At 38.9% G+C, this 24,071-nt stretch overlaps 1 protein-coding gene across 2 annotated transcripts in view; it reads left to right on the forward strand.

The window, feature by feature from the left end:
- The window catches only part of RNF213 (ring finger protein 213), a 132,420-nt gene that overhangs the window by 91,774 nt on the left and 16,575 nt on the right, over positions 1–24,071 (forward strand). For both annotated transcript variants that reach the window (XM_067463861.1, XM_067463862.1), the window contains exons 35-51: positions 1,606–1,797; positions 5,756–5,895; positions 6,898–7,052; positions 8,562–8,780; positions 10,314–10,495; positions 13,650–13,770; positions 14,589–14,689; positions 16,316–16,498; positions 16,664–16,821; positions 16,908–17,016; positions 17,873–17,987; positions 18,986–19,202; positions 19,447–19,643; positions 20,389–20,511; positions 22,129–22,239; positions 22,543–22,785; positions 23,029–23,110. In XM_067463861.1, the coding sequence (XP_067319962.1) occupies positions 1,606–1,797; positions 5,756–5,895; positions 6,898–7,052; positions 8,562–8,780; positions 10,314–10,495; positions 13,650–13,770; positions 14,589–14,689; positions 16,316–16,498; positions 16,664–16,821; positions 16,908–17,016; positions 17,873–17,987; positions 18,986–19,202; positions 19,447–19,643; positions 20,389–20,511; positions 22,129–22,239; positions 22,543–22,785; positions 23,029–23,110 (2,648 nt within the window). The remainder of the gene's footprint in view (positions 1–1,605; positions 1,798–5,755; positions 5,896–6,897; positions 7,053–8,561; positions 8,781–10,313; positions 10,496–13,649; positions 13,771–14,588; positions 14,690–16,315; positions 16,499–16,663; positions 16,822–16,907; positions 17,017–17,872; positions 17,988–18,985; positions 19,203–19,446; positions 19,644–20,388; positions 20,512–22,128; positions 22,240–22,542; positions 22,786–23,028; positions 23,111–24,071) is intronic.

A 24,071-nucleotide genomic window follows, 5' to 3' on the forward strand; every position in this document is an offset into this window, starting at 1 on the left:
GAAGTCTACCATGTACTTAGGAAGTAATTTCCACCAGATCCTCCATGAGAAGATGAGGTACCACTTCAGACTGGAGGAGGCCCAGAACAGAGGTCTCAATGGACACTTATTCTCCAGATTGATCTTGTGCAAGCTTGCATATGAAGGTTGAGGGGAGAAATATAGGAATCTTGAGATATTCGTCTGGAGTACTTTATATTCCAAAGGGACTCCACTATCACACTTTACCCTGTGAATTTAGGACAGGAGCTCCGTGTAACAATGCCACCAGTTGTAGGGACGTTCCTGACTTGTCAGGGTCTCCTACAATTTGTAATGAATCTTCAAAATCGATAACACAGCCACTAGCCTGTAATATTTTGCTTATCTTCCTTTGATGTGTAGCGCAGCTTGACTCGAAAGTATACAAAAACAGAGGCTTGGATTTAAGAGAAACTGTAATAGGTTTATTGAAGTATAGAAGCTTAATGGTTTCAATGTTTCTTAACTCCTAGAGGTACATTCCTTTAGTGATTACATTTATAACCTTTCATAAAACAACTCTTAAGAGGACTGTTCTTTCCACTAAACAGGTTTTGAACTTATTTCCTTCAAAATGTGTTTCTTTCCTTAACAGATCACTCCAGGTACTAGCCTATTCTTTCCCTTTGTTATCTCTGTTACAGTAAAGATTCTTACTGGGGTTCTCTTCCCCTTTTTGCTCAAACCCTAACTACTAATCTAAATAAGTCAAATTGTCCTATCTAAACCACACAGGCTAAAAGCCTAAGCCTTCCTGATTCTCAACACAGTAGAACCACCTTTCCCTGTGGTTCTCTGACCACAGACTGCCTATTTAAAATGCCTGCTCTTGCCAAGTGGCAGTTGGCTCCTCCCCTTTTACCGTGGCAACTCATCTCAGAGTGAGCTGAGCTGGCTACCATCCCCCTAGTTATGCTATTTTAAATACTTACCCCTTTTAAACACCTACCTATAATTATACATGACTATAGGTTGAAATTCACACTTCACCACCTTGTTTCTTTTATTTTTGGTCCAGCTGTCACAGGGCAACTGATCTGCTTACTGGGGTCTCGGGTAGGACATGTAATGTAAAGATTATTACGGTATTTACACTGGAGGTGAGAAGTTGCCTTCTGATTCAGAGAAGGCCACAAATGTAATGAAATTGCCCCACACATTTTTTTTTTGCATTTTTATTTAAAAAGAAGGAAAGCAGAAAATTTAGCATAGATTTGGAGTGGGGATATATCGGGAAGAAAACATTTGTTAGCAACACAAAATACAGTGTCTTTGACTTAGACTTGAAACAGTAACCGATTTGGAGTGTTTAAATTAATATTCCTGATCTAAGATGCGCATACATCATTCCAAGTGAATTGAGTTGAAATTCAGAGTTTGAGTGCTTTCCTTCCATATCATTCTTTGGTCTGAGTCGCCCAAGGGCTGAGAAGAGTGGTATACAAATATAGTAAATAAATAGTAAATAAGTAAATTCTCTTCTGTGACATGTCAGAATGGCCCTGAAAGAATCCTAGTTCTTTAAATTTCATATTAATACTATGTCTTCCTTTTTGTTTGTTTTGCCTGTGTTGACACTTGCAGACAGACCTTGTGGAAACGGGTTCAAAGTGTGGTAACTCCATTTTTGGCTTACATGCTGTCAGTCATAGACAGAGATTGTAATTTGGATCTGCTGATTAGGCCAACAACAGAAAGTTGTGTGAAAGCATTGTGGATGTTCATCTTTGGGGATCTGAAACTTCTTAACATCCCTTATATCGTGGGTCAAAACAGGTGAGTTGCATGAAATAATGTGAATGAGGGTAACAAACTGCTCTATTCTTTACTGTTGTAGTAAATAGTCACTCTTGCTGCATATAAATAGAATATCTTGTTCACTTCACATATATTCATGTTAGTTGTAGGCTATGATATTTTGTCTTTCCATTTTTCAGCAATTAGGAATAGTTAGTGAAACTAATAGAAAGACAACATTCTTTGAGAGTATGGAGAACTAGAGGAGTAAAACAAATTTCTGTTTTAATTACGTAGATAGTTTCTTATTTTTTGTACTGGCTTTTTCCTGCTTCTAATATGCTGGCAAACACGAAGAATGTCGTTATAGTTCAGATCTGCTTATGTAGAAAATAAATATATAGTAAAGTAAATTAAATTTGTATTAAGTTTCTGAATAAAGTGCATATTAATGTGAACCTTTGTGCGAAGCCATTGGAGTCATGTATTCCCAGAGGGATCTCTCAAGGTGATGGTATCATAGGAGAGGAACCAGACAAAGAACAATCATAAGGCCTTGATGGCAAAGAAGGTGGATAATAACATGGTACATGCTACAATGGCTGTGATGGCAGATGAAGGCTGCAACAGATGGGAGTCCACCAGCCATCAGGTCAAGCATGCTATTGGATCAGAACCTCTTTCTGTGAAGACTTTGTGATTGTCACTGTGCACTCATCTCCATACATAAAACAAATTAATGCACAGGCATCTTTTAAAACAAGCCAAAACCAAATAAAGTCCCATGGTAAGTTGTGAATGGCAACAGAGGCAGGACTGTGAAATCTGGAAGCCCCTAGTCACAGACTGGCACATGTGTGGCAGATATGGATTCACTTGTTCTAACTCAAGGTCTGAGGCCATTGAACAATCCATCAGCTGTATTCATGACTGAGCAGCCCTGTTTGGAATCCACTCTACTCACCCCATATTGGGAGGAGGCTAGAAAAGGTGCCCTAAACATAGCCTTCTCTCTCTTACTTATCCCTGACTGGACTGCCACATCCAGAGAGATCACCACCTTCAGTAAAAAAAACAAAAAAACAAAACAAAAGGAGGTTGTTGAATAACACAAACAGTAAACACCCTGAATGCATGACTGCTATTATTGCAAGGGATCTGAGGTGCTTTAACATTGATATAGCAGTGCTTGAAGAGATTCAGAAAACTGGAGAGAGACAACTGAAGGAAGAAAAAGGAGGCAACATCTTCTTTTGGAAGGGCTTGCCTGAACAGAACAATGAATACACAGAGTCATTTTTGCAATCAAGAAGAACCTGGGGAAACACCTGTCTGAACCACCTGTCGGCATTAACAAATTACTTTCAACCTTGCAAATTAATCTTGCCAGAAACCAGCAGGTAACTATCATAAGTGCCTACGCACCAACATTAGATAGGAGCCCCCGGTGGCGCAGTGGGTTAAAGCACTGTGCTGGCAGGACTGAAGACCGACAGGTCACAGGTTCAAATCCGGGGAGAGGCGGATGAGCTCCCTCTATCAGCTCCAGCTCCTCATGCGGGGACATGAGAGAAGCCTCCCACAAGGATGATAAAACATCAAAAATCATCCGGGCGTCCCCTGGGCAACGTCCTTGCAGACGGCCAATTCTCTCACAACAGGAGCGGTTGCTCCTGACATGACCAAAAAAACCCCAACAACAACCAACATTGAATGACTGGGCTGGAAACAGGAACTCAAATGGCATCCTCACCAAATATGCAGGACAAAACCTTGTCATCACCAACAGACTCTTCCACCAGAAAAATAAGTTTAAGATATCATGGAAGCACTCCCGGTCAAAGCAATGGCACCTCTTAGACCAGTGACGTGAACCTTTTAGAGACTGAGTGCCCAAACGCAACCCAACACCCACTCATTTATCACAAAGTGCCAACATAGCAATTTAGTCTGAATTTAGTCTCCGAACGCATCTCCACCTATGAACCGACTAGAACATTAAGATCGTCTGGGGAGGCCCTGCTCTCGGTCCCGCCTGCGTCACAGGCGCGCTTGGCAGGGACGAGAGACAGGGCCTTCTCAGTGGTGGCCCCTCGGCTATGGAATGCCTTACCGGCAGACATCAGACAGGCATCTTCGTTGCTGGCGTTTCGGAGAAAGGTTAAGACCTGGCTTTATGAACAAGCGTTTGGTTAAGCAGTGCAACCAATCAAAGGAAGACGGTAGATGGAACATAGGAATGGCACAAGGATTATGAGAACGGATCTGATTTCAACTGAGGCGTTATGTTTTGTTTTGTCGACTTGTCTTGTTTCGATTGTTAATTGTTGTGGATTGATGCTGTTGATCCTGTTTGTTGCATTGTTATGTTTTAATTGCACTGACATTGTTTGATAAATTGTACCATGTAAACCGCATTGAGTCGCCTGCTTGGGCTGAAAAATGCGGTATAGAAATAAAGCAAATAAATAATAAATAAATAAATTCTTATTCTTATTGTAATATCAACATATGATCATTATATAAACAGTTCCTGACACTCCTCAAAACTCAGCCCAAGATGGACTGGAGCCTGTGGCTGGAGAGAGAAACAAATGACACCCATAGTCTTCGTATCCCAAACCCAACTGGGTTGTCAGTTGATTTTTTTATCCCATATTAATGAATGGGGAAGCGTCTTCCATCACAGTCTTGAAGGTATCAGGGAGACTTTGTTGCTACCTCCCAACATTTGCAGTCTGAGGTGACACCACATTTCTCAGTTAACCAACACCCATGGAGATTGTTAGATGCTGGCTAAATGTAACTCTGGTTGCTTGAGAGTTACTATTAAAATAGGCTTATCTCATACTATACCATACAATAAAAGCTGTATTAACTTGATATTAATATTGAAATACAGTAATTAAAAACAAAATAAACAAAGACAAACTTAACCTAATGTACACAGCTTTACTGTATTATAAAAATAGCCAAAATGGATGCTCCCAGGGCTGTTCCCTTTCTTAGATGTCTCCTTCTCTACTAGCTGAGAATGTGTTATATTCTTGCTAAGGAGAAAAATGTGCCCATCCCCATCTGTAGGTAGCAGTACTATTTTTCCTTTGAGGATGAGGTTCTTCTTTGTCCACCTTTTTGTTTCCTTGGAATGAGCTGTGGAAGATTTAGAGGAAATAGTTTCAAAGCACCACATGATTTCTTGCTCTAATGAAGCAATGACATGGAATATACTTTTTCTTGGATAGCTCCTTCTCGTTGGCTAGTGTGGACCTTTACAGTAAATGTCCAATGTGCCATTTCTTTCTGGAAAAAATGGATCATGCCTGTGGACTCCTTGCCCTGCTCAGACTACAGCACACTTAGGGAGATGACATGGAGTAACATGTATTTAATTCAAGACTAATGAGTGTCTGTATCACATTCTACACTGAGTATTACTACTTCTATTTTAGCCAACCATAATTTATTTTTATGGTTTGGAAGACTGATACCTTTATGATCCGCCAGGTGAAGGCATTTGGGGAGCGGCTTCTCTGTGGCTGCTCCTAGGCTGTGGAACTCTCTTCCAGAGGACGTCCACTTGGCCCCTTCTTTGCTCTCTTTTTGACAGCAAGTGAAAATGTTTTTATTCAGACAACCCTTTCAATTTTAATTGTGGAGTAATAGTGTTTATATGAAATGATGCACCATATTTTTAGTGTTCTACTAGAGTTTACATTTTAAGTCTTTTACATGTTTTAAATGTGTTTTTACAATATTTTTGTTAATTAATCCTTTCCTACCTTTTGTAAACTAATTTTTTAACTTAATTTAAAAAAAATTATTGTAAGATGTCTAACATCTCATGAGAAAGGTGGGATATAAATTCAACAAATAAATATGCAATTAAAATAATTGAAGTAGTGCATTTTAAACATATGTGTTTTTAAGGTTACTGTTGCTAATGGATATTGCTGGCAACCTTTCTTTTCGAAATACTTTTCTGTTTCTTTTCCAGCTCACAAAGTGAAACAATTCTGGTGCCAAATAACTTTGCACGATCTGTGAATACTGGCAATGAAATGCCCTTCAGCTGGAGAATAAAAGATTATCTGGAAGATCTTCGGATTCAGGCTCAATACATCACAGACAATAAAGGTGAGAGTGCAGAGCAGCATTGTAACTAGCACCTCTTTGGGCAAGTCATGCATTTTGAAAGGTACAGCTGAAGTACCATCCCTTTCTGATGCATAAGTCTTCCTCCATTCTTAGGAAGCTATATGTATGAGTAAGGCTGGTACTATTTATGTAAGAGAAGCTCTTGAGTTTCTGAGCAATCAAGACAGATTCTGCTTGAATTTAGAAACGCTAATTGGGAATGTTCCAAAGTAGCTCGTTATTGAATGGTTCTGCTTAAAAAATACTCACACATCCCAGAATGTTACATAAGTACAGTCCATTACTATGCTACTGGCCAACTGCTAAAAAGATTGGCAGAGGTCCTACATTGGAATGTGTGACACAAAATGATCTTTGTGTATAGCTCTGTGCACCCTGCAGTGCTTTCCCCAAAGCAGTTGTCATACTGGAGGTGTGCCTCTGCTGCTGTTTAGTGGCTGCCATCTAATGACTCACTGAAATTTAGGGGAGGCAGTTACCAGGCCGTGTGTAGCACCTAGGAGAAGAGATGAGCTTTTATGGAAGTGTGGAAAAATTGTCTCGCTTCTCTTCTCCTGATAGTTGCCTCCTCTGGCCAGTGAAAGGCTGTGGTAGCATCCCATAAAGTCAACAGCTTATTAAGGAGAAGGATTTGAACATTGCATGCAGAGCTGGTATCCAAATCAAAATTTATGTGCATGTCACTAACATAGGGAAGGTCCAAAACAAGGCATGTATGGACAAATTTAAATTAGCAATAGGATTTCAGCCCAAGTTTTGTAAATAAAGAGAGATAGTTTTGCCAACCTTTGGATACAATCTAGATTCTACATTCCCATGTCATCAGCAGAGAAACATGACCAATATATCAAATGTTTTAGATCAGATATTTGAAGCCATGTGGAGAGGTGGGAAATAATAATAATAATAATAATAATAATTATTATTATTATTATTATTATTTAAAACCCATCATTTTCCCTTTGTACTCTTGTCTTGCAGACCATGCACAGAAGTTTGTGAGCATTTTTCAGCAGACACCACTGGGGGAATGCATTGCCAGCTTCTCTGAGGAAGAGAGAGAGACTCTTTTCTACTATTATGTCAGAGACTTCCTCCTTCTGGCAATGGGTGTGTCATCTCAGAGCAAGTTAATTGTAAGTATTTCTATGACAGGTGTCTGAGAGCATGGAAAAATTAATGTTCTGATGCTCGGGAGTTCTCTACTAGTTTGTGGCAGTTCTATATGGTATTTATAATTGCTGTGTGAAAGTTGGATTCTAGGTTTGTTTTTGGACTACTTTTAGGATATTTTGAGAATTTTATTGTGTTTTTAAAATGTTTTCAATCCTTGGATTGTTTGTTTTTTTACTTGCTCATCACCTCAGGATCTCTTAGTGGGAGGGAAGGTAATTCAAAAATACTTTAATATATGTCACATATATTGGGAACTGTAAAAATAAATGTTAACACAAATGCAAGATTCTTTTTACAACATAGAATATTACAGTTGGATGACAAAAACTTAATTTGGCCAACTGAAAGGCATAAAACACATTAACTTGCAAAGCTTCACAGGCTTCTTCATCAAGCAGAGATTTTTTTGTCGTGTCAGGAGCGACCTGCGAAACTGCAAGTCGCTTCTGGTGTGAGAGAATTGGCCGTCTGCAAGGACGTTGCCCAGGGGACGCCCGGATGATTTGATGTTTTTATCACCCTTGTGGGAGGCTTCTCTCATGTCCCCGCTAAAAATAGGATAACAGCTCAAGTAAATTTATTGAAATGTATGTATGTAAACAAAACCACCCTCATGGCCACAAATTGAGTGGGATGGTAACAAGGCCTTAGAATAATTTCGCTTCTCCAGCTGAAACTAAAACAACCACCTCAAGAACTGTATTTGCATCAGTAGATTTTGAGGTAGTATGGGTGTGTTTTCCTCTGTGTGGGTAAGGTAAATGCAAGATAATAGCCTTCAAGCAGAAGCCAGCAAACTGTTAAAGTGCTCACAATAGATCCAATGGACTCTGGTCTCCCTCTCTCTTCTTGGCATCTTTTCCATTTATCTTTTTCCCAACCCACTCCCTCCCCTTCACCATCACCCACCTGCTGTTCATCAACAAGGCTTGAGCCATGGCTGGCGCCTCTTCCCTTCAAATTAAGGGAGTATGCGATCTTCGGACCAAGGGTGGGACCCTTTGCCTTCCTCACAGTCTTACATGTGGGGATAGATAGAGGAAATGACGGCAACCTCTTCCAGTTAATCATGGTGCATTTTATGTTCTTTGATTAGTCCACTAAACGTTTTACTGCAGGATGGATTTGTGATACGTTTTTTTTTTATGACCAACACTTGTGCCCCTGCCCCTGGGTGTGCGATTTTAAGATATATTATTGACTGTTTAAAGCCTTGTGTTTTATTTTAATGACAAAACAAAGTTTTAATAACAAATTTTAAACTTATACCTTATGTTTAATCTTTGTTTTGTGTATTTTAATATGTATTTTGTGGAAATGTGTTTTAACATGTGTATTTTAAAGACTGCTTTTAGATAAATGTGTGTTTTAGCACTTTTGTAACCTGCCTCAAGCTATGAGGGAGAGGTGGGCAAGAAATAAAAATTATTATTATTTATTATTATTATTGCTATTATTATTATTTCCAGTTGTTGCAAATGGCCCTCTTATCATGCATAGAGGAAATGAAGGAAGCCTCTTCCAGTACTGAAGAGAGAGTGCTGCCTCTCCCATGGATCCACCTTGCTTACCATAAATTTAAGAGTCGACTGCAAAACCTTTCCAGGATTCTTGCTGTGTATCCTGCTGTGTTGAATGTTCTTAATAAACATGTGGAGGAAAGATCCAGCATGCCACATGACCACATGGTAAGAAGAGTACTGTGAATGCTAGTTTTAGTGTCCTAGAATAAAGCACAATCTAAAAAAAATCATTCTCATGTTCCTTTTAAGTATTAGGAAAAAATGATTTTTTTAAGAGAGAGATGATACATAGAGGCTCTCACCACATGGCTTTGGAGATGTCTACAGACAACGGTGTCTCTTCGGCTTAGAAATGGAGATGAGCACCAACCTCCAGAGTTGGACACGACTGAACTTAATGTCAGGGGAAACTTTTACTTTACCTTACCATGTCTATAGCTTTGATGCTTCCGATAGTTTTCCTACATAGCTAAGTGGTCATAGAGATCTCGACTGTCCTTCCATATTAAATCATTTTCTTATAACTGCAGTGTCAAAATCTTTTGTGTAAATGTACATCAAGCATTTATCACAACTCGACTGGAAAAAATAGAAACAACTGTAATGATACATAGGTGAGAGCGATTGAAAAAACTTCAAAGTAGAACTGGTGGAAATTTAGTGCTAAAGCAAGAATACAGAATTTACTATAGACAAGTATTGAATTTACTATTGACAAGCAATGACCAATCTTGATAAGAACATAGTGGGTGGTTGTTTTTTTTTTAAGAAATAGATGTAGTAGTTCCCATTACATCAGGACAGTAGGGGAAAATGAGAGTCAGAGCAAGACCAGCTCCATCAGGCTTCTCCCCTTAATGATCAGTGTTGGTAGCCATTTTGCCAGACCATAACAGAAATGTGAAGAGAAGTGGGGCCTTCCCAACATTTTAGCTGAACACATCTTGTTTTCCCCCCAAACTACCTTCTACATACTCTGTCGCTGGGTCTACACTGCCATATAATCCAGTTCAAATCACCCACAGATATGTGTAAGTGGAGCACACGAACATAGTTGTTTTTTCCAAAGTATGCTGGAAGGCTTTTATCTTCTTTGATTGCTGCAATATATACAGTATATACAAGGTATACAAACTTTACAGTTTCTCTCTACTCCATAGCAACTTCCCAACAACCATCATCTAACTCTCATTAGGGAGAAAACAACTCTTACATCCCACCCCATTGCATTAGCCTCCACACCCTAATTACAATGACATAGCACTTTCACATGTGGTTAGGTCTTAAGAAATGTCAGGTGATTTACAAATCCTGGCATAATGTCTCGTTAGATTATAAATCTGCCGACAATTATTGTCTATTTCATCGATTGCATGTCCAAGAGGCATTTTAACTAATGAGTAGCATAGTTATCGTGAAACAAAAAATAAATAAGCTTTCATCACTATGACTGATAGAAAAAATGTATTACTTTTGTATGACCAAATGGATAGCCTGCATACTACTCAATTTCCTTTTCTTGCATATTAATAGGAAAGGGCCTGAGGATCCAAATCATGCTCTCCTGTATACTCATTACTCAGTCTATCGAGAATATTAATTAGAATATCTAAACAAAATTAATAATTTTAAAAGTATATCCCCTCTTTACTGTCTTGTGTCTATATTAACCATCATGGTTGTACCTTATTATCTTAGGTACTAGATGTGCTTGCTGCAGTGGCTTGTACTGAAATGTTGGAAGAAGAAATATTAAAGTGTAGACCTCAAACTTGGCTCCAGCAGGTGAAGAACCTTCAAATGCCAGTTGAACTTGTTTGTACAGGAAATTATTTGCAAAGCAGGGGAAACCAATGTGATCAACTGCTCCAGGAAGTCAAGTAAGGATTTTTCAATGCGTAAAAATATATTTGGAAATTAATGATAGATGGCAAAGGCTTTTAGTTGCTAGCCCTACTATATATAACTGTAAATTTTTAGTAAAAATTTCATCCCAAAATACCTTGGTTGACCTCGCAACAGGTCAATGTAAGTAACCTTAATTGTTCTCAAAAAGGAAATATCCCCTTTTCTGAATAAAGTGGTGAAATGTGAAAGCTTGCATCAATCCTGGGATAAAAGATGCATTAATTTATTCTCCTTTCTCCACCACAATGCAGCTTCCGGCCTTTTTGAATGCCTGGGTGGTAAAACTGTGGTGGAAGAGGCCAGAGACAGCTAGCGACACTGCTGCTTTCACCTCTCTGTGGACCTTCTACTTACCTAGAAGTCATATCAAAATCACTAATCTCTAAACTGGATTTATAACTGAGGATTACTTGTACATGGCTGTGTTTTAAGTCATCCATATCTCAAGTCCTCCTACACTAATCAGCTCTCCTTCAAAACCTGCATTATTGGCACTTGCCGATACTCTCAATTTTTATCATAGAAGTTATACATGCTTTATTGGCAATCATATACTTAGGCAATCCTTTGTAAAGGGTTTTTTTTGTGGAAATTACTGTGACAGATGGACTAAGAAATTATAGCCATGCTGACTGGCAAATATTTTGTTTTATCTTTCAGTTGGAGTGGCTTAATGGGACAGGTATTCCCCTTCCCCTGGTCAGGCAAGAGCTGTGCATGTAGGGCAGGTGTGCTACTGGTCTCACTCTGCACTGGCTTAATTGTTTGTCTCTGCATAGGGCAAATATCTTAATTGTATTACAGTTTCTGGTATTATCCGAGTATGTGTATATTTCCTGAGTTAGTGAGAAGAAGAATTCACAGAGTGGATTGCATCCCATCATCATCCAGAACAAGCAAGGAAGATAGCTGATGTTGTGTTTTCCTAAGTGCAGGTTAAATAAACAACATAAGATTCAAGCAAAGTCCCAAAATAAATAGATAGCCCAAAGCTGAAGTCCTTCTAGGCTTATAGCTTCAGTACACACCAGCTGTTGGGGATGAGATAAAGCCCAAGTTCAGAGTCTCTAGTTATCATGGTCACACCAACAGAGTTTCAGAATATATTCAGCAACAAACACCCATCAGAATTCCAGTACAAAGCCAACAAAGCCAGTAGTCCAAAGAAAACAGTCTGAAGCTAAAGTCAGAATCCAAAAAACAGTAGTCCAAAGTGCAATCCAGAGTCAACAAGGCCAATCTAAGAGTCCAGGGGTATATCCTGAAGCAAATACATTGCCACTTTAAACAAGACTGAAACCTTAAGAAATGTTTGTCTTATGTTCTCTGGCGCTACCTGTATAAAGTCTGTTTCACTGCTAATCAGGCAGACCTGTGAATTGAAGCATGCTCTTGTCTGTATTATCAAGGGGACGGAGCACTTAACACTTCATCAGCCTGCCGATAATGTACTGGTTTTTGCTTGCTCTTTCTGCTGGGAAGTGGTAGCTAATGCTGAAGGGTCCTCTTCTATAACTAAGCTAGGCTGTGAGGGCTGCTGGGAGCTGCTGGTCTCCAACATTGGCCCTTCCAGCAACCCCTTGTCCTCACTGTCAGAGCTAACCAGAAGAGATGATGACATCAAAGCCAAGAGTTTTCAGTCAACTTCTTGGCTGGTTCAGTACTTTCACTGCCATTGCCCAAAGTGGAGCTCAATTTTATTTTTTCATCTTTTGTTATTATCTCTTTTATTTCATGCATCTGAATTGCCTGCTACTTGAACTGTTTTCTACTCAGCTTTTTCATGTTTTGTCTTTGGAACTTCAACAAACTCTTCTCTTTCCCTTACTATCCCTTTATCCTCCTTCCTTCTCTTTTCAGCTCCCGTGGGGAAAAGGGTTTCTTCTGTGCCTAAAAAGACTTAAAAGGTCTCCTCTCATGTCTTCTGGCCTCTCTAAAAGAGTTAGATCGAATAAGCTCCCCTTTTCTCCATCCCCAAACTGCAAGTCATCAGTGACTAAGAGATGATTGTACATGCTGATCTCCACATGCAGTCTCTTCTACAGCCTGCATAGAGATTGGAGGCAAAGGTTTTAGCTGCCCAAATGAACAGGATTGCCTGTGGAGTCACACAGGAAACCCCACTCCCAGTCCTCCTTTACCAAATACCTACCTCCCAAGGACAGAATGTATGTGCTCTTGACTGCAGTAAATAAGGAGTTTGCCATGATTGCCCCATGAAATCAACACATACATTCATGGAGCCTCCTGATATCCTCCCCCCCCCCTCCAGCTCTTTTTGTGCCTTTTTTCAGCTTTCCTTCAGGATGAAGGAGTTGACTATTATTTTGAAGAAGCCTTTTCCAACCACTATTTTAAATGCTCTTCTCAGTCCCAGAGCAGCCATTTTGAAGGTCAGCAGAGTACTATTGCAAACAGGTTGAAAACCAGCATAGTCAGCATGGCCATTCTCCATGTCACTATTCAGTGGTTTCTCTTTCACAGCATTTATTAGATGTTGGTGATGGGAATCTGGATTTTGTCTCTTCCTTGCCACACTCTGTCTAGAATTTTACACTCTGTATTCTTAGTCACTGAAGCAAGGACTGTTTCTCCTGCATGCTCTTACTCTACCTCCCAAGAAGATTTCTTATCTCACCAACATAGGCTGTGGGTGAAACTGCATTTATGACAAGCGTGGTCCAAGTGGTTCTATCAGGATGGCAGCCACTCTCACACTCTTTGGGGAGGTAAACCTGGGTATGTTTCATTGTGAATTCCTTCTCTCATGAATCCTGAAAATGCTGCATTGGATACTTGCTGTGAAAGTGAGTTCTGCGTTGTTTTGAGAAAGAATGCACGCCTCCCTTCATGTCTGCTATTCCCTATCTGGATGATTGGTTTAGGGCGGTAAGACGGAGTTTTCCCCTGTTTCTGTGCTTTCTTTGTGTCTGTTCTGTTGATTGATTAAGGCACGAACTGGCTGGCCAAGTTCATGATTGCCTGAAAACTCATAGCTTTGATGATATCTGCTGACTTCCCTGCCAGTTCTGGGAGTCTTCCTATAAACAATCCATAATTTTACAGTAAGTATGCAGAGTGGCATTTTAATCAATATGGTATGAATTGGTTTCCCCAATGAAACAGAAACAGATGGAGTCGGGTTTTCTCCATGTCTCTCTTCGTGGAACATGTGGTTCTTGAAGCTGAAACGTTGATTCCAGAGGTGAAGAATCAGGTGAAGAGGTACAGCTTGCAGATTGGAAAAGTAAGAACCTCATTGATAAATGTAACAATTGACAGTCTTAATCATTGATTACAAGTGTGTAATTGTTACAGGTGTGTAATTGTTATCAGGTATTAAATATTATCTTGGATTCAGTTATATCAAACTACCCAGCTGTTCTAATAAAAAGGTTCAATGCAACAAAGTCAGTTGGAATAGTTCATTTGACTAGATTCTATATAACAGTGGAAACTAATGCATTTTTGGGTTGTAGGTTTTTTCGGGCTATATGGCCATGTTCTAGAGACATTCTCTCCTGACGTTTCGCCTGCATCTATGGCAAGCATTCTCAGAGGTAGTGAGGTCTGTTGGAACTAGGAAAATGGGTTTATATATCTGTGGAAAGACCAGGGTGGGACAAAGGACTCTTGTCTGCTGGAGCTAAGTGTGAATGTTTCAACTGACCACCTTGATTAGCATTTGATAGCCTGGCAGTGCCTGGGGCAATCTTTTATTGAGAGGTGATTAGATGTCATTGATAGTTTCCTCTCTGTTGTTTTGCTGTTGTAATTTTAGAGTTTTTTAATACTGGTAGCCAGATTTTGTTCATTCCACAGATATATAAACCCATTTTCCTAGTTCCAACAGACTTTACTACCTCTGAGGATGCTTGCCATAGATGCAGGCGAAACGTCAGGAGAGAATGCCTCTAGAACATGGCCATATAGCCCCAAAAAAACCTACAACAACCCAGTGATTCCGACCATGAAAGCCTTTGATAATTTTTGTTTGTAGTTGAGCATCTTGTTCTCATCCCCACTCTTAACCTGGAAGGTGATCGTTCTTTTTGTTATTTTCAGTGTTTTCAGTGGGATTCTGACATAAAAACCCGTAACACATTCATTGCAGTGATGAAAGTGATGTGCCAGTGTAAGGATGAAACTAGTTCAATATTTTGCAAGTAAGTCTTTTGGAATAGGTGTGTTCCATTTTGTGAGTATGCTTTGAATTTGTCTTCACTATCAGGCCCGGGAATTAATATTCTAGCTGGAGATGGTTAACTGCATTAAATCCTGCAATGGAGAAAAGTGGTTAAGAAATATTACCATGAGACCAGTTCTAGATTTTCTTTTCTGTTTTGGACATGCTAATATTTATCCCTTTCCTTGTGATAATTCAGTTTGTTTCGTGATTGGATATTCAGGTACATAAGGAAAATGCCCTGCTTTTCAGTTCAAATGTTGACATTAAAATAGCAAAAACGAAAAACTCCACTCCTAAATAAGAAGCATCATATGGCAAAAGTATAGTAAAACTGTTTCACCCACAACTTGTAAGAACATAGGCTATGAGGCAGCTAGCAGTTGCAAAGATATGAGAGAATAAAACTTATTAGTTTTTCAATGGGAAGTGTGGGCCTGCTTTTGGCTGATGAGATAGGGTTGTTGTTGTTGTTGTGTGCTTTCAAGTCATTTCAGACTTAGGTTGACCTTGAGCGAGGGCCAGGTAAATGACCTTGAAGGGCCCTATCCGGCCCCCGGGCCTTAGTTTGAGGACCCCTGGTCTAGGCTGTAGTAGTGTGTGGGTGCCTGGGAACATTCCCGGTTCTGATGTCCAAAGAGGTTCTATTGTTCAAAAGGGCAATTTCACTTTTAAAGGAGAGGAGATCTGATTATTTATTTATTCAGAGAATTTTTATCCTGCTCTTCAGCCACAAAGGCACTCAAAGCAGCTTACAAAATAATAATTTGCCTTCAGGCTTACAATCTACACAAGATAACAACAACAACAATCATAATCATTTTTTAAAAAATAGTCCTTCTCTCCTCACAACTTGAGGTGGGTTACAACATTGTAAAACACACACCTAAAAACATTAATTAAAATAAACATATTAAAGCATACCTCTCTAATCAGCCAGGCTGCCTGCAGGAGTAAAGAACTTGTAGTTCAATAAAGGAACATTTGCAAATTCTGTCTATGTATCCCATGTATCCTCAAACTATGGCCCTCCAGATAAATACAATGTAATACATAAGACACAGTGTAGCTGTGTCTTGCTGGCTGTCCCGTTCCACTTAATGGCCAGAGAAAAGGCGATTGACAAAGGTGAACTAAGTGGCAGGAGAGCAGGTATAAGAGAAGGTAGTTATTTGGGGACGCGGTGGGGAATTAACATTGTTTTAACTTTTATTTATTTTAATTATTAACATAGCTTTTACTTTTTGGTTAAAATGCTTATACAAATACTTCCATATTTGCTATGATAATTTAAGGGGCTTAGTGTTCCTCGTCTTTGACTATTCATAAATTCTGGGAACAGCTCTTAAGAGACCCGACTATTATAGACTATGGTCAGAGATTCCAGGAGGCAAATCAAGAGACACGGTCTTAGAATGATTGGTCGAGTGTCCTTTCTAATTAAATAAATGCTATATTTATTATTATTATTTATTTCTATCCCGCTTTTCTCCTGAGTCGGGACTCAAGGCGGCAATCAGCATACAAAAGCAAAAAGACATGACATACAATAACACGATCAACAATACATATGTGTTTACATTGACTGTTATTCTTGAATTCCCAGGTATGGTTTGAAGCCTTGCCCAATTTGTTTGGGAGATCCCGGAGAACCAGTAAACCTTCCTTGTGACCATGTGTATTGTCTAAGTTGCATCAAACAATGGCTAATGCCAGGACAGATGTTATGTCCAGTCTGCCTGGTCAACCTGCCAGATGACTATATTCCCACAGTATCCAAGAAACTCAGGTAAAGCTTTATCCCTGGTCAAGCAAAACATTAAGAACTGTTAATAACTTTTAACAGAATGATTTTGTGTTAATGTGTAGGCTGTGTATTTTTAAGTGTTCCTGTCATGTCATGCAAGTGCTGCAGTTGTCTAGATAAATAATACTTCATGTCTTTTCTCCATAGCATCGCCATAGAAAAAAATGCCCGTTTCCGTAAATTCTGCAACAGTTTTTTCTTAGACCTGGTTTCCACAATGTGTTTCAAAGACAATGAACCCCCAGAAAAAGCTGTGATTCAGGAGCTGCTGAACTTGCTGTTTGTTCACAAGGAGTCTTTGAGAGGTATGGTCTCATGTTTCTATGAAATTTCCATGCAGGAATGAAGTTACTGTTTATTTCTTCAAACCAATTTGCTTTCCTATCTCTAGGTTTTGGGAATTCCAGTGTACATACAAAATCTCTGTCTCCTTTTGATGATGTGGTGGATAAAACTCCTGTAATCCGTTCTGTGGTGCTAAAGTTGCTTCTGAAGTACAGGTGAGGATTTCTAGTGGTGAGGAGAGCTGGAACAACACCACCTGCTTCTCCTTCAGTGTTAACCCTATCAGTGAATTGAAGTAGTTTCCTTCAAGTCTGCATGGTTGAATGCTTGCATGTGTGTTGGAAACTGCCTTGAGTCCCCTCAAGGAGATAGGGCAGTCTATAAATAAAGTTTTATTATTTACTATTATTATGATCCCTATATTGGTTCAGCTATCATTGTTATTTATTTATTATTTATTTAAAAGTTTTGTATACCGATCTTCTCACCTCACTTGAGGGACTCAGACCGGTTTCCAACCGTAATATCACATACAGTCAATAAAACATCATACTTCTTATTACAATAAAACATTAAAACAGCAATTACATTCAATAAATACAATGGTCAGTCGTCCCACTAAAATTGGTGTTCATCATCCTCCATCCATATCTCAGGGTGTTGGCTCACTCGTCGAATGCCTGTCTCCATAACCATGTCTTCACCTGCTTACTGAATGTCAGGATAGAAGGGGCGGTTCTGGTCTCTGGTGGGAGAGAGTTCCAGAGTTGAGGGGCCACCACCGAGAAGGCCCTGTCCCTCATCCCCACCAGACGTGCTTGCGAGGCCAGTGGGACTGAGAGCAGGGCCTCTCCAGATGATATTAATAATCTTGATTGTTCATAGGGGAGAATACGTTCGGAGAGGTAAACAGGGCCGGAGTCCTGCCATCTATCTGCAGTCTATTATACAGATTAATGTCAGATGCATCCTTGTGATACTGGAGATCTTCTTTCATGTTTAAAAAATGGTTGATATCAGAGGTCCATGAGTTATTTATGAATAAGTTGAGGCTTTTTTTTGTTTTCATAGCTTTGATCATGTGAAAGACTATGTAAAAGAATACTTATCACAAGTAGAAGATAGTTGCATCCTAGACAAAGAAGATAAAATAGAATTATACACACTATTTGTCAACTGCTTTGAGGTAAGCCTATTTTCTCAGTTTACTTTATTTGTTGTAGAGAGTAAGTGTGCCATTGGGGACTGCACGCTTGAGTCTCTAGCAAGCACATTCATTTGTCATTATAGCTGAATTGTTTTGCAAAAGAAGTATGATGTCTTCCTTAAAAGAAAATGTTGTTAAGAGAGTTTTTAGTAACAAAAAAACAAAACACAGTAGTTCATTTCACCTTAACTCTGCCATCTCCAACCTGACCTATGCTATGGCTCCTGTGCTCTTCTATTTTCTTTGGGAAACCTGAGTCTTGTTGAGATTCTAATAACTCTTCAGAGAAAGTCAAAGTAGCTGCAAAGATGTCAGTGAAGGCTGCATGAATATTTTGGAACAAGATTGACTAAACCAGCAGTTGCTTATGATTTACTTAGTTTTATTGAAGTGTATTAAGAGAAACAGCTAGTGAAAGGGCAAAGGAGTAAACTGGCTCTTCATTTCAGCTTAGCTTTCTTTGCCTTGCCCCCTCCCTGCTGCCACTAAATTGCATTTATAAATTTATCAGGCTACTAGTTGCTTGTATGAGGTACAAAAGTAAATTTCCTTACCCTAAAGAAATAATAGTCTGTATGTAAGCTTTGTGTCTGAATTAGCTTAAATAATTATACCTATTTTACTGGCACAAATATGGATGTTTTAGAAATAGATATGATCAATTATTTAATATTTTCATTGTTTTAATATACAGGGTACTATCCACTATCACAATGGTGATAGTGGATTTTTTAAAATTAGAAAAATGTATTGTAAACTTCAGATTTGTAACCTTTCCTGTTGTGCAAAAAACTTCAGTTGGAGGTTTCTCTGCAGCAGTGACCACAAAGGGAGGATATCCCTTAATTTTCAGTCCAGTTGTTTCTTTGGCATAGTCTCCACACAAATGGAGACTGTACGTACTCCTGCAAATTGCTTGATTACATGAAATAAGTAGTCTCACTGACATTGGAAAATACACTCTTATTTTTGTTTAGGATTCTATGTACGAGAAATCAGGAGCCTTCTCTGAGGATATAGAGATGAGGCATCTGAGGGAGGATGGGCTCTTCTTGGCAAACCATTTACAATGGAGCAAGGACAGGCAACCAGCCTCAAAAGAATCCTCCATTGAATACTTGCAGGGAGTGGCCCACATCCGACTGTGCTTGGATAAGGCAGCAGATCTACTCTTTGAGCTGCATAGGACCCCAGGCAAGTGGAGACAATGTGAAATTGGAAAAAGAGATAAAATATATATACAAACGATATATATATATATGAAAAACTTACATCTTTTGTGTCCATATTTTACAACAGCACAAGGCACCATTTTTATATGTCTCCTTTTACTACCAGATTTATACGCTTTCATATATGAAATTTTGAAAGATGTTTGTCTCCATTGTTTCTGTAAAAAAATGCTAGTTGTCAATATTTATTTTGTTTCTCTTTGCAGATGGTATTAAAGAAACAGATAAACAACTCTATCGTGAAAGAGTGATGCGATTCTGTTGTCAGACGCAGAATGACTGGTATAGAGTTTACCTTGTTCGTAAACTTACAAATCAATACGGATTGGAGTTCACGCAGAAGCTTCTAGACAAACATCCTTTTCAGTGGATCTTTCCATCAGAAATAGTTCATCAGCAACAGGTAGAGCAGAGATCAATCTCTCTTGTTACGAACTTCTGGAACAGTGGTAGGGAAAATTCGTGCAATTGGGCCACTTGTGTCCTTTAGGTTGATTCAGTCAACAGGGTCCAAAGGAACTGTATTGATTTGTTTATTGTTGTGTATATTTTCTAGGGTGCATGGAGATAATTTTGCCATGACTCCAGGGACACTTCCTGTTGTTAAAAAAAGGCTTTTGTTTGGGTTTGATACAGCTCAGAATACCAATAATGTGGAGATTGCCTTATATTCCTCCTTGGTGCCAAAATAATTTTTATACTTTTTGGTGAAAAATACAGCAAAGGGATGTGGCCTTCTGAAGTCTCATGGGGAGAAGTGAAGCCTCTTAACCTCTGACACTTGCCCATCCATATTATAGATTGATGATTTCTCAGCAATGGCTTCATTAAGAGTGTCAGACTAAATTTGCAAACTATAAAAGTTACTTGTCTTATTGAAACTTGGCTCAAGGCAGTGGATATATTGCATTCTAAAGACTATAAAGTAAAATGACTAGGTCTATCGATGAAGTTTTAAAAATTAGGCTATCTTGACTTATGAGAAGTCCCTGTCTGCTTTTATATAGATGTGTTGGCTTTCAAAAAATTGAAATTCTGCTTCGAGGTGACACCTTCATTCCACATTTCTTTAAACAATCCACATTTTTAAAAACTTGATTTCATATTCATGTTTTATAAACCTGAGTATTTGTTTTTTGTGGCCTCAGAAGGGTCAGCGTGGTCAAATTGATCGCTTCCTGGTTTGTGGCAAAAACTATAGAACAGTACGTGATGCCATGGGAAAAGCACTAATTGAATGCCAGGCAGATGGTATTGCAACTGCCCTTAAGGTAAGGCTCTTTCTTTTTGATCAGAAATATCAATTGAAATACAGTTGGTGAAATTTTACTGATTACAAAAGTGGGACAAATTTATTTGATTAATTAATTTAGAACCTGCCTTTTTCTGAAATGAAACCATGTCTCCTTTGGTTTGCTTCCTTTTATACTACAGATGTTTCCAATATAGATAGGCGTGTGTTGTTACAAGGAAAAAATAGACATATTCTCAAGGTAGTTCTTACTTTTTTTCCTAGTTGGAACCCACATGTATCTATATTGGAAACATCTGTACAGCTGCCTGCAAGGTTTGCTGTCACTTTATCCTTCAAAATGATGTGCAATATGGTAGTGGGCTACTTTTCTGAGGAATCAGCCTTTTGGGCTGTTCAAGCAACAGCACCTGTTTCCCCCAGCTTTCTTCTTTTCCAAGCAAAATGGCCGATGACCTGAGGCCATATTACATTCTTTATTAAATATGAGTTATTTTTACTGCTCATGCTCATGAATAGCTTTCCTCTTTCTCAAGTGGGAGATTGGTTTGCCATTGTCAATTTTCAGGATGCCTATTTCTATATTGATATCTGTATGGAATATCAACAATATATGAGATTCACAATCAGAAACAACTCTTTCAGTTCAAAGTGCTTCTCTTTGGTCTATCAACCACAACTAGGTCATGGCTGTAGTTGCAGTGTGTTAACTGCATACTGATCTTCCCACACTCGCATACTAGATTCAATTTCCCAACCCCAGACTCAAGTTGCAAGGGTGGGTTTCCAGACGAAGAAGAGCCTTCACACCAGTGCTCTCATTTGGGACTGCGTCTAGTCCTGGAAGAATGTCACTACCAGACCAAAATATCTTGGAACTGGTGATAATCCACAGGTGGTGCGTTCTTGCCCCAGGAGCTTATCACGGGAGAACTTGGCAGTTCGCCATCTTTGCCCAGTCTCTCGACATTACCTTCTTTCCAAAGGTAGAAACAGACTTCCACTTTTCACAAGAGATGGTTTTACAGCATTCTTTTCCAGCCCATCATCAGACCTGGAATGTTCACTCCACTATTTGAATTTTCACAGAGCATTGCCATTTAGTAGAATTTGTTGCACCGATGCTCTTCAGAAGTCAGTAGATCACTTAACAAACTTGCCAGATGGGTCATTCAATTGATTGTTTTTGCCTACAAACATGCAAACCTTCCCTTGGATGACCATGTGAGGAATCTTTCTACTAGGGCTGCAGCTCTATCATCAACTTTCTTGAGGGACATTATGGTAACAGAGCAGTGTTGGACCACAACATGGCTCGGCCCTCAGCATTCATTTGGTGCTACTGGTTGAACATGAGGACTCAGGCTAATGCTGCCTTGGGCATGACTATCAGTCTTCAACCTTTACCTTCCTAGGTGTGTAAGGTTGATAATTGATATCTTTCCGTTTGATGCACAGAGACCAAGAAGAAGAAAGACATGTTATTTCCCTGTAACTTAGATTTTTCAAGTGGCCATCTGTGCATTCACACAATCGACCTTTCCTCCTCTTGTTGACACACATGGTACTATATCTAATTGCTGCCACTGTGTCAAATGACTTGATACTTCTTTCCTATAACTTGTTTGCTTTTTAGGCATGTAACAGCTCCAAGTCTGAGCAGACTGTCCATTTTCTCTTGGCTGTCTTCAGAGAGCTCACATCTCTATATGGATGCAGGGACCCAAGTCTTCATCCTAAACAGAAGGTAAGTTGTACTCCAGAGTCAGACTGCATATTAGTTTGCACACAAATGCTGCCTCTTGTGGAGAGGGCTTTCAGCAGTTTACAGTAAAAATCAGATTAGGAAGATCTGAATGAAGGCTGATTATAAGGATCCTTTTGAACATCTGTTGAAAAGATCAACCTCTAAACATTTTAATCATCTTCCAAATTTTCAGTTATTCTAGTATAACACAGAAGTGGTGTAAACATTTGTACTTGGGCTGCCTGAAATAAGACTATCAGATCTGATTTTAGCTTTTGCAAAATGTTTTTCTTCTTATTTCAGCAATGTGACCTCCTTAAAGAATTTATCCATACCTCCAAAGTTCTTCCTTCTCCCCAACTGAAGGCATTTGCAGACTCCCTGGTGACAAACCATTTGTCATCACTTACCCTCAGCCCCCAGGATCCCAGTCAGAAGACGGTTGTAGTTGAAATGGCTGTTCATGTGAACGCTGTTCTTCTGTCCAGCCAGAATAAAATCCTTGAACCTCTAAGCAATCTGGCTTTCTTGCCCAATACTATGCAGGTAAATAAAAGTCTACTAAACTTTTTCTGTCAGTTATCTAAAAGAATCTTCCTTTCTTGCATTTCTTTTTCTTTTAACCCTTAGCATGTGGAGTACAGAGTAGTCTAAGAGTGTCTTAGTTTTAGATAACTTAAGTGAATTTAATATGGAGAATCTTATCAGCAAGTCAGTCAAATCAGTCATAATACACCACTGTATATTATTGTAATATTACTTTAATTTTCATTCTCTCCTGTTCTGTAGAATGCTTTTCTGCCAACAATGCCCGAAGATTTACTGGTTAAAGCTGCAAAGTGGGCGGCAACAGCAGGTCTTCACTGGTATAGTAAGTGTAATGCCCAGTGTTGGGAGAAAGCTATGAAAATTGTTTTAAGTGGTGGCCTCTTTAAAGTAGCAATAGGCCAGATTATAAAGAAGATTATTTTTAGTGTTTTCAGGTATTATATTCTTTTAAATCAAATTATTCTATAATAGTTATTTGAGCTAAATGTAACCATGTATCAGTGTTGACTTTAAAAAGGAAAGTTATAGTATTGCCATTTCTCAAAATCTGGAGTTGTGGTAAAAATGTTAGTAAATGTACTCCCTCACCCACTTTTTATATTTGCTTAAGTTATTAACAACAACATTAACAACACAACATAACAAATGTACTTTATACCAGGGCTTCTTAAACTTTTCTCGTTCTTGATCCTTTTTGCCTGAGAGATTTTTACATGACCCTAGGTATATAAATATATAAAACGAGTATCCAAATCAAACATTTCCTGATCATTAATTGTTAAGAAATTTGTGTTAAAACAATTATTTAGTATGCATATACTTTTACCCGTTTTTAAAGACAAACCCTTTTACCGTTACCAATTTTTTACGACCTCCATGTTCAGTCAATGTGACCCATTTAATTAAGGCCGCAAGCCACAGTTTAAGAAGCTTTGAATTATACTACAAATATAAGAAACATAATAAAAATCCCACCAATGTTTTCCTAATATGTATATCACAGACTCAAATATCCACAGGAATAACCTACTTTTTAACAATACTGGAATGTTGTTACCCACAATTGTATGGCCATTAAATATAGCATGGCAGTCAGTTGGGTTATTCCTCATCCTCTACCGTATTCTGTAAGAAATGAATCAAGAAGCCAGAATTCTCCTTAAAATTCCACATGTAACCGTTTCTGAACCAACTTTCTGGTTTCCTTTCAGCCTCATATGATTCCAGTCTGAAGGCCGAAACAATAATTCTCATAAATGGTTGGCAGCTGACAATTATTTGTA

This window comes from Anolis sagrei, chromosome 2 (assembly GCF_037176765.1).
Source record: "Anolis sagrei isolate rAnoSag1 chromosome 2, rAnoSag1.mat, whole genome shotgun sequence".
Taxonomy (NCBI): domain Eukaryota; kingdom Metazoa; phylum Chordata; class Lepidosauria; order Squamata; family Dactyloidae; genus Anolis; species Anolis sagrei.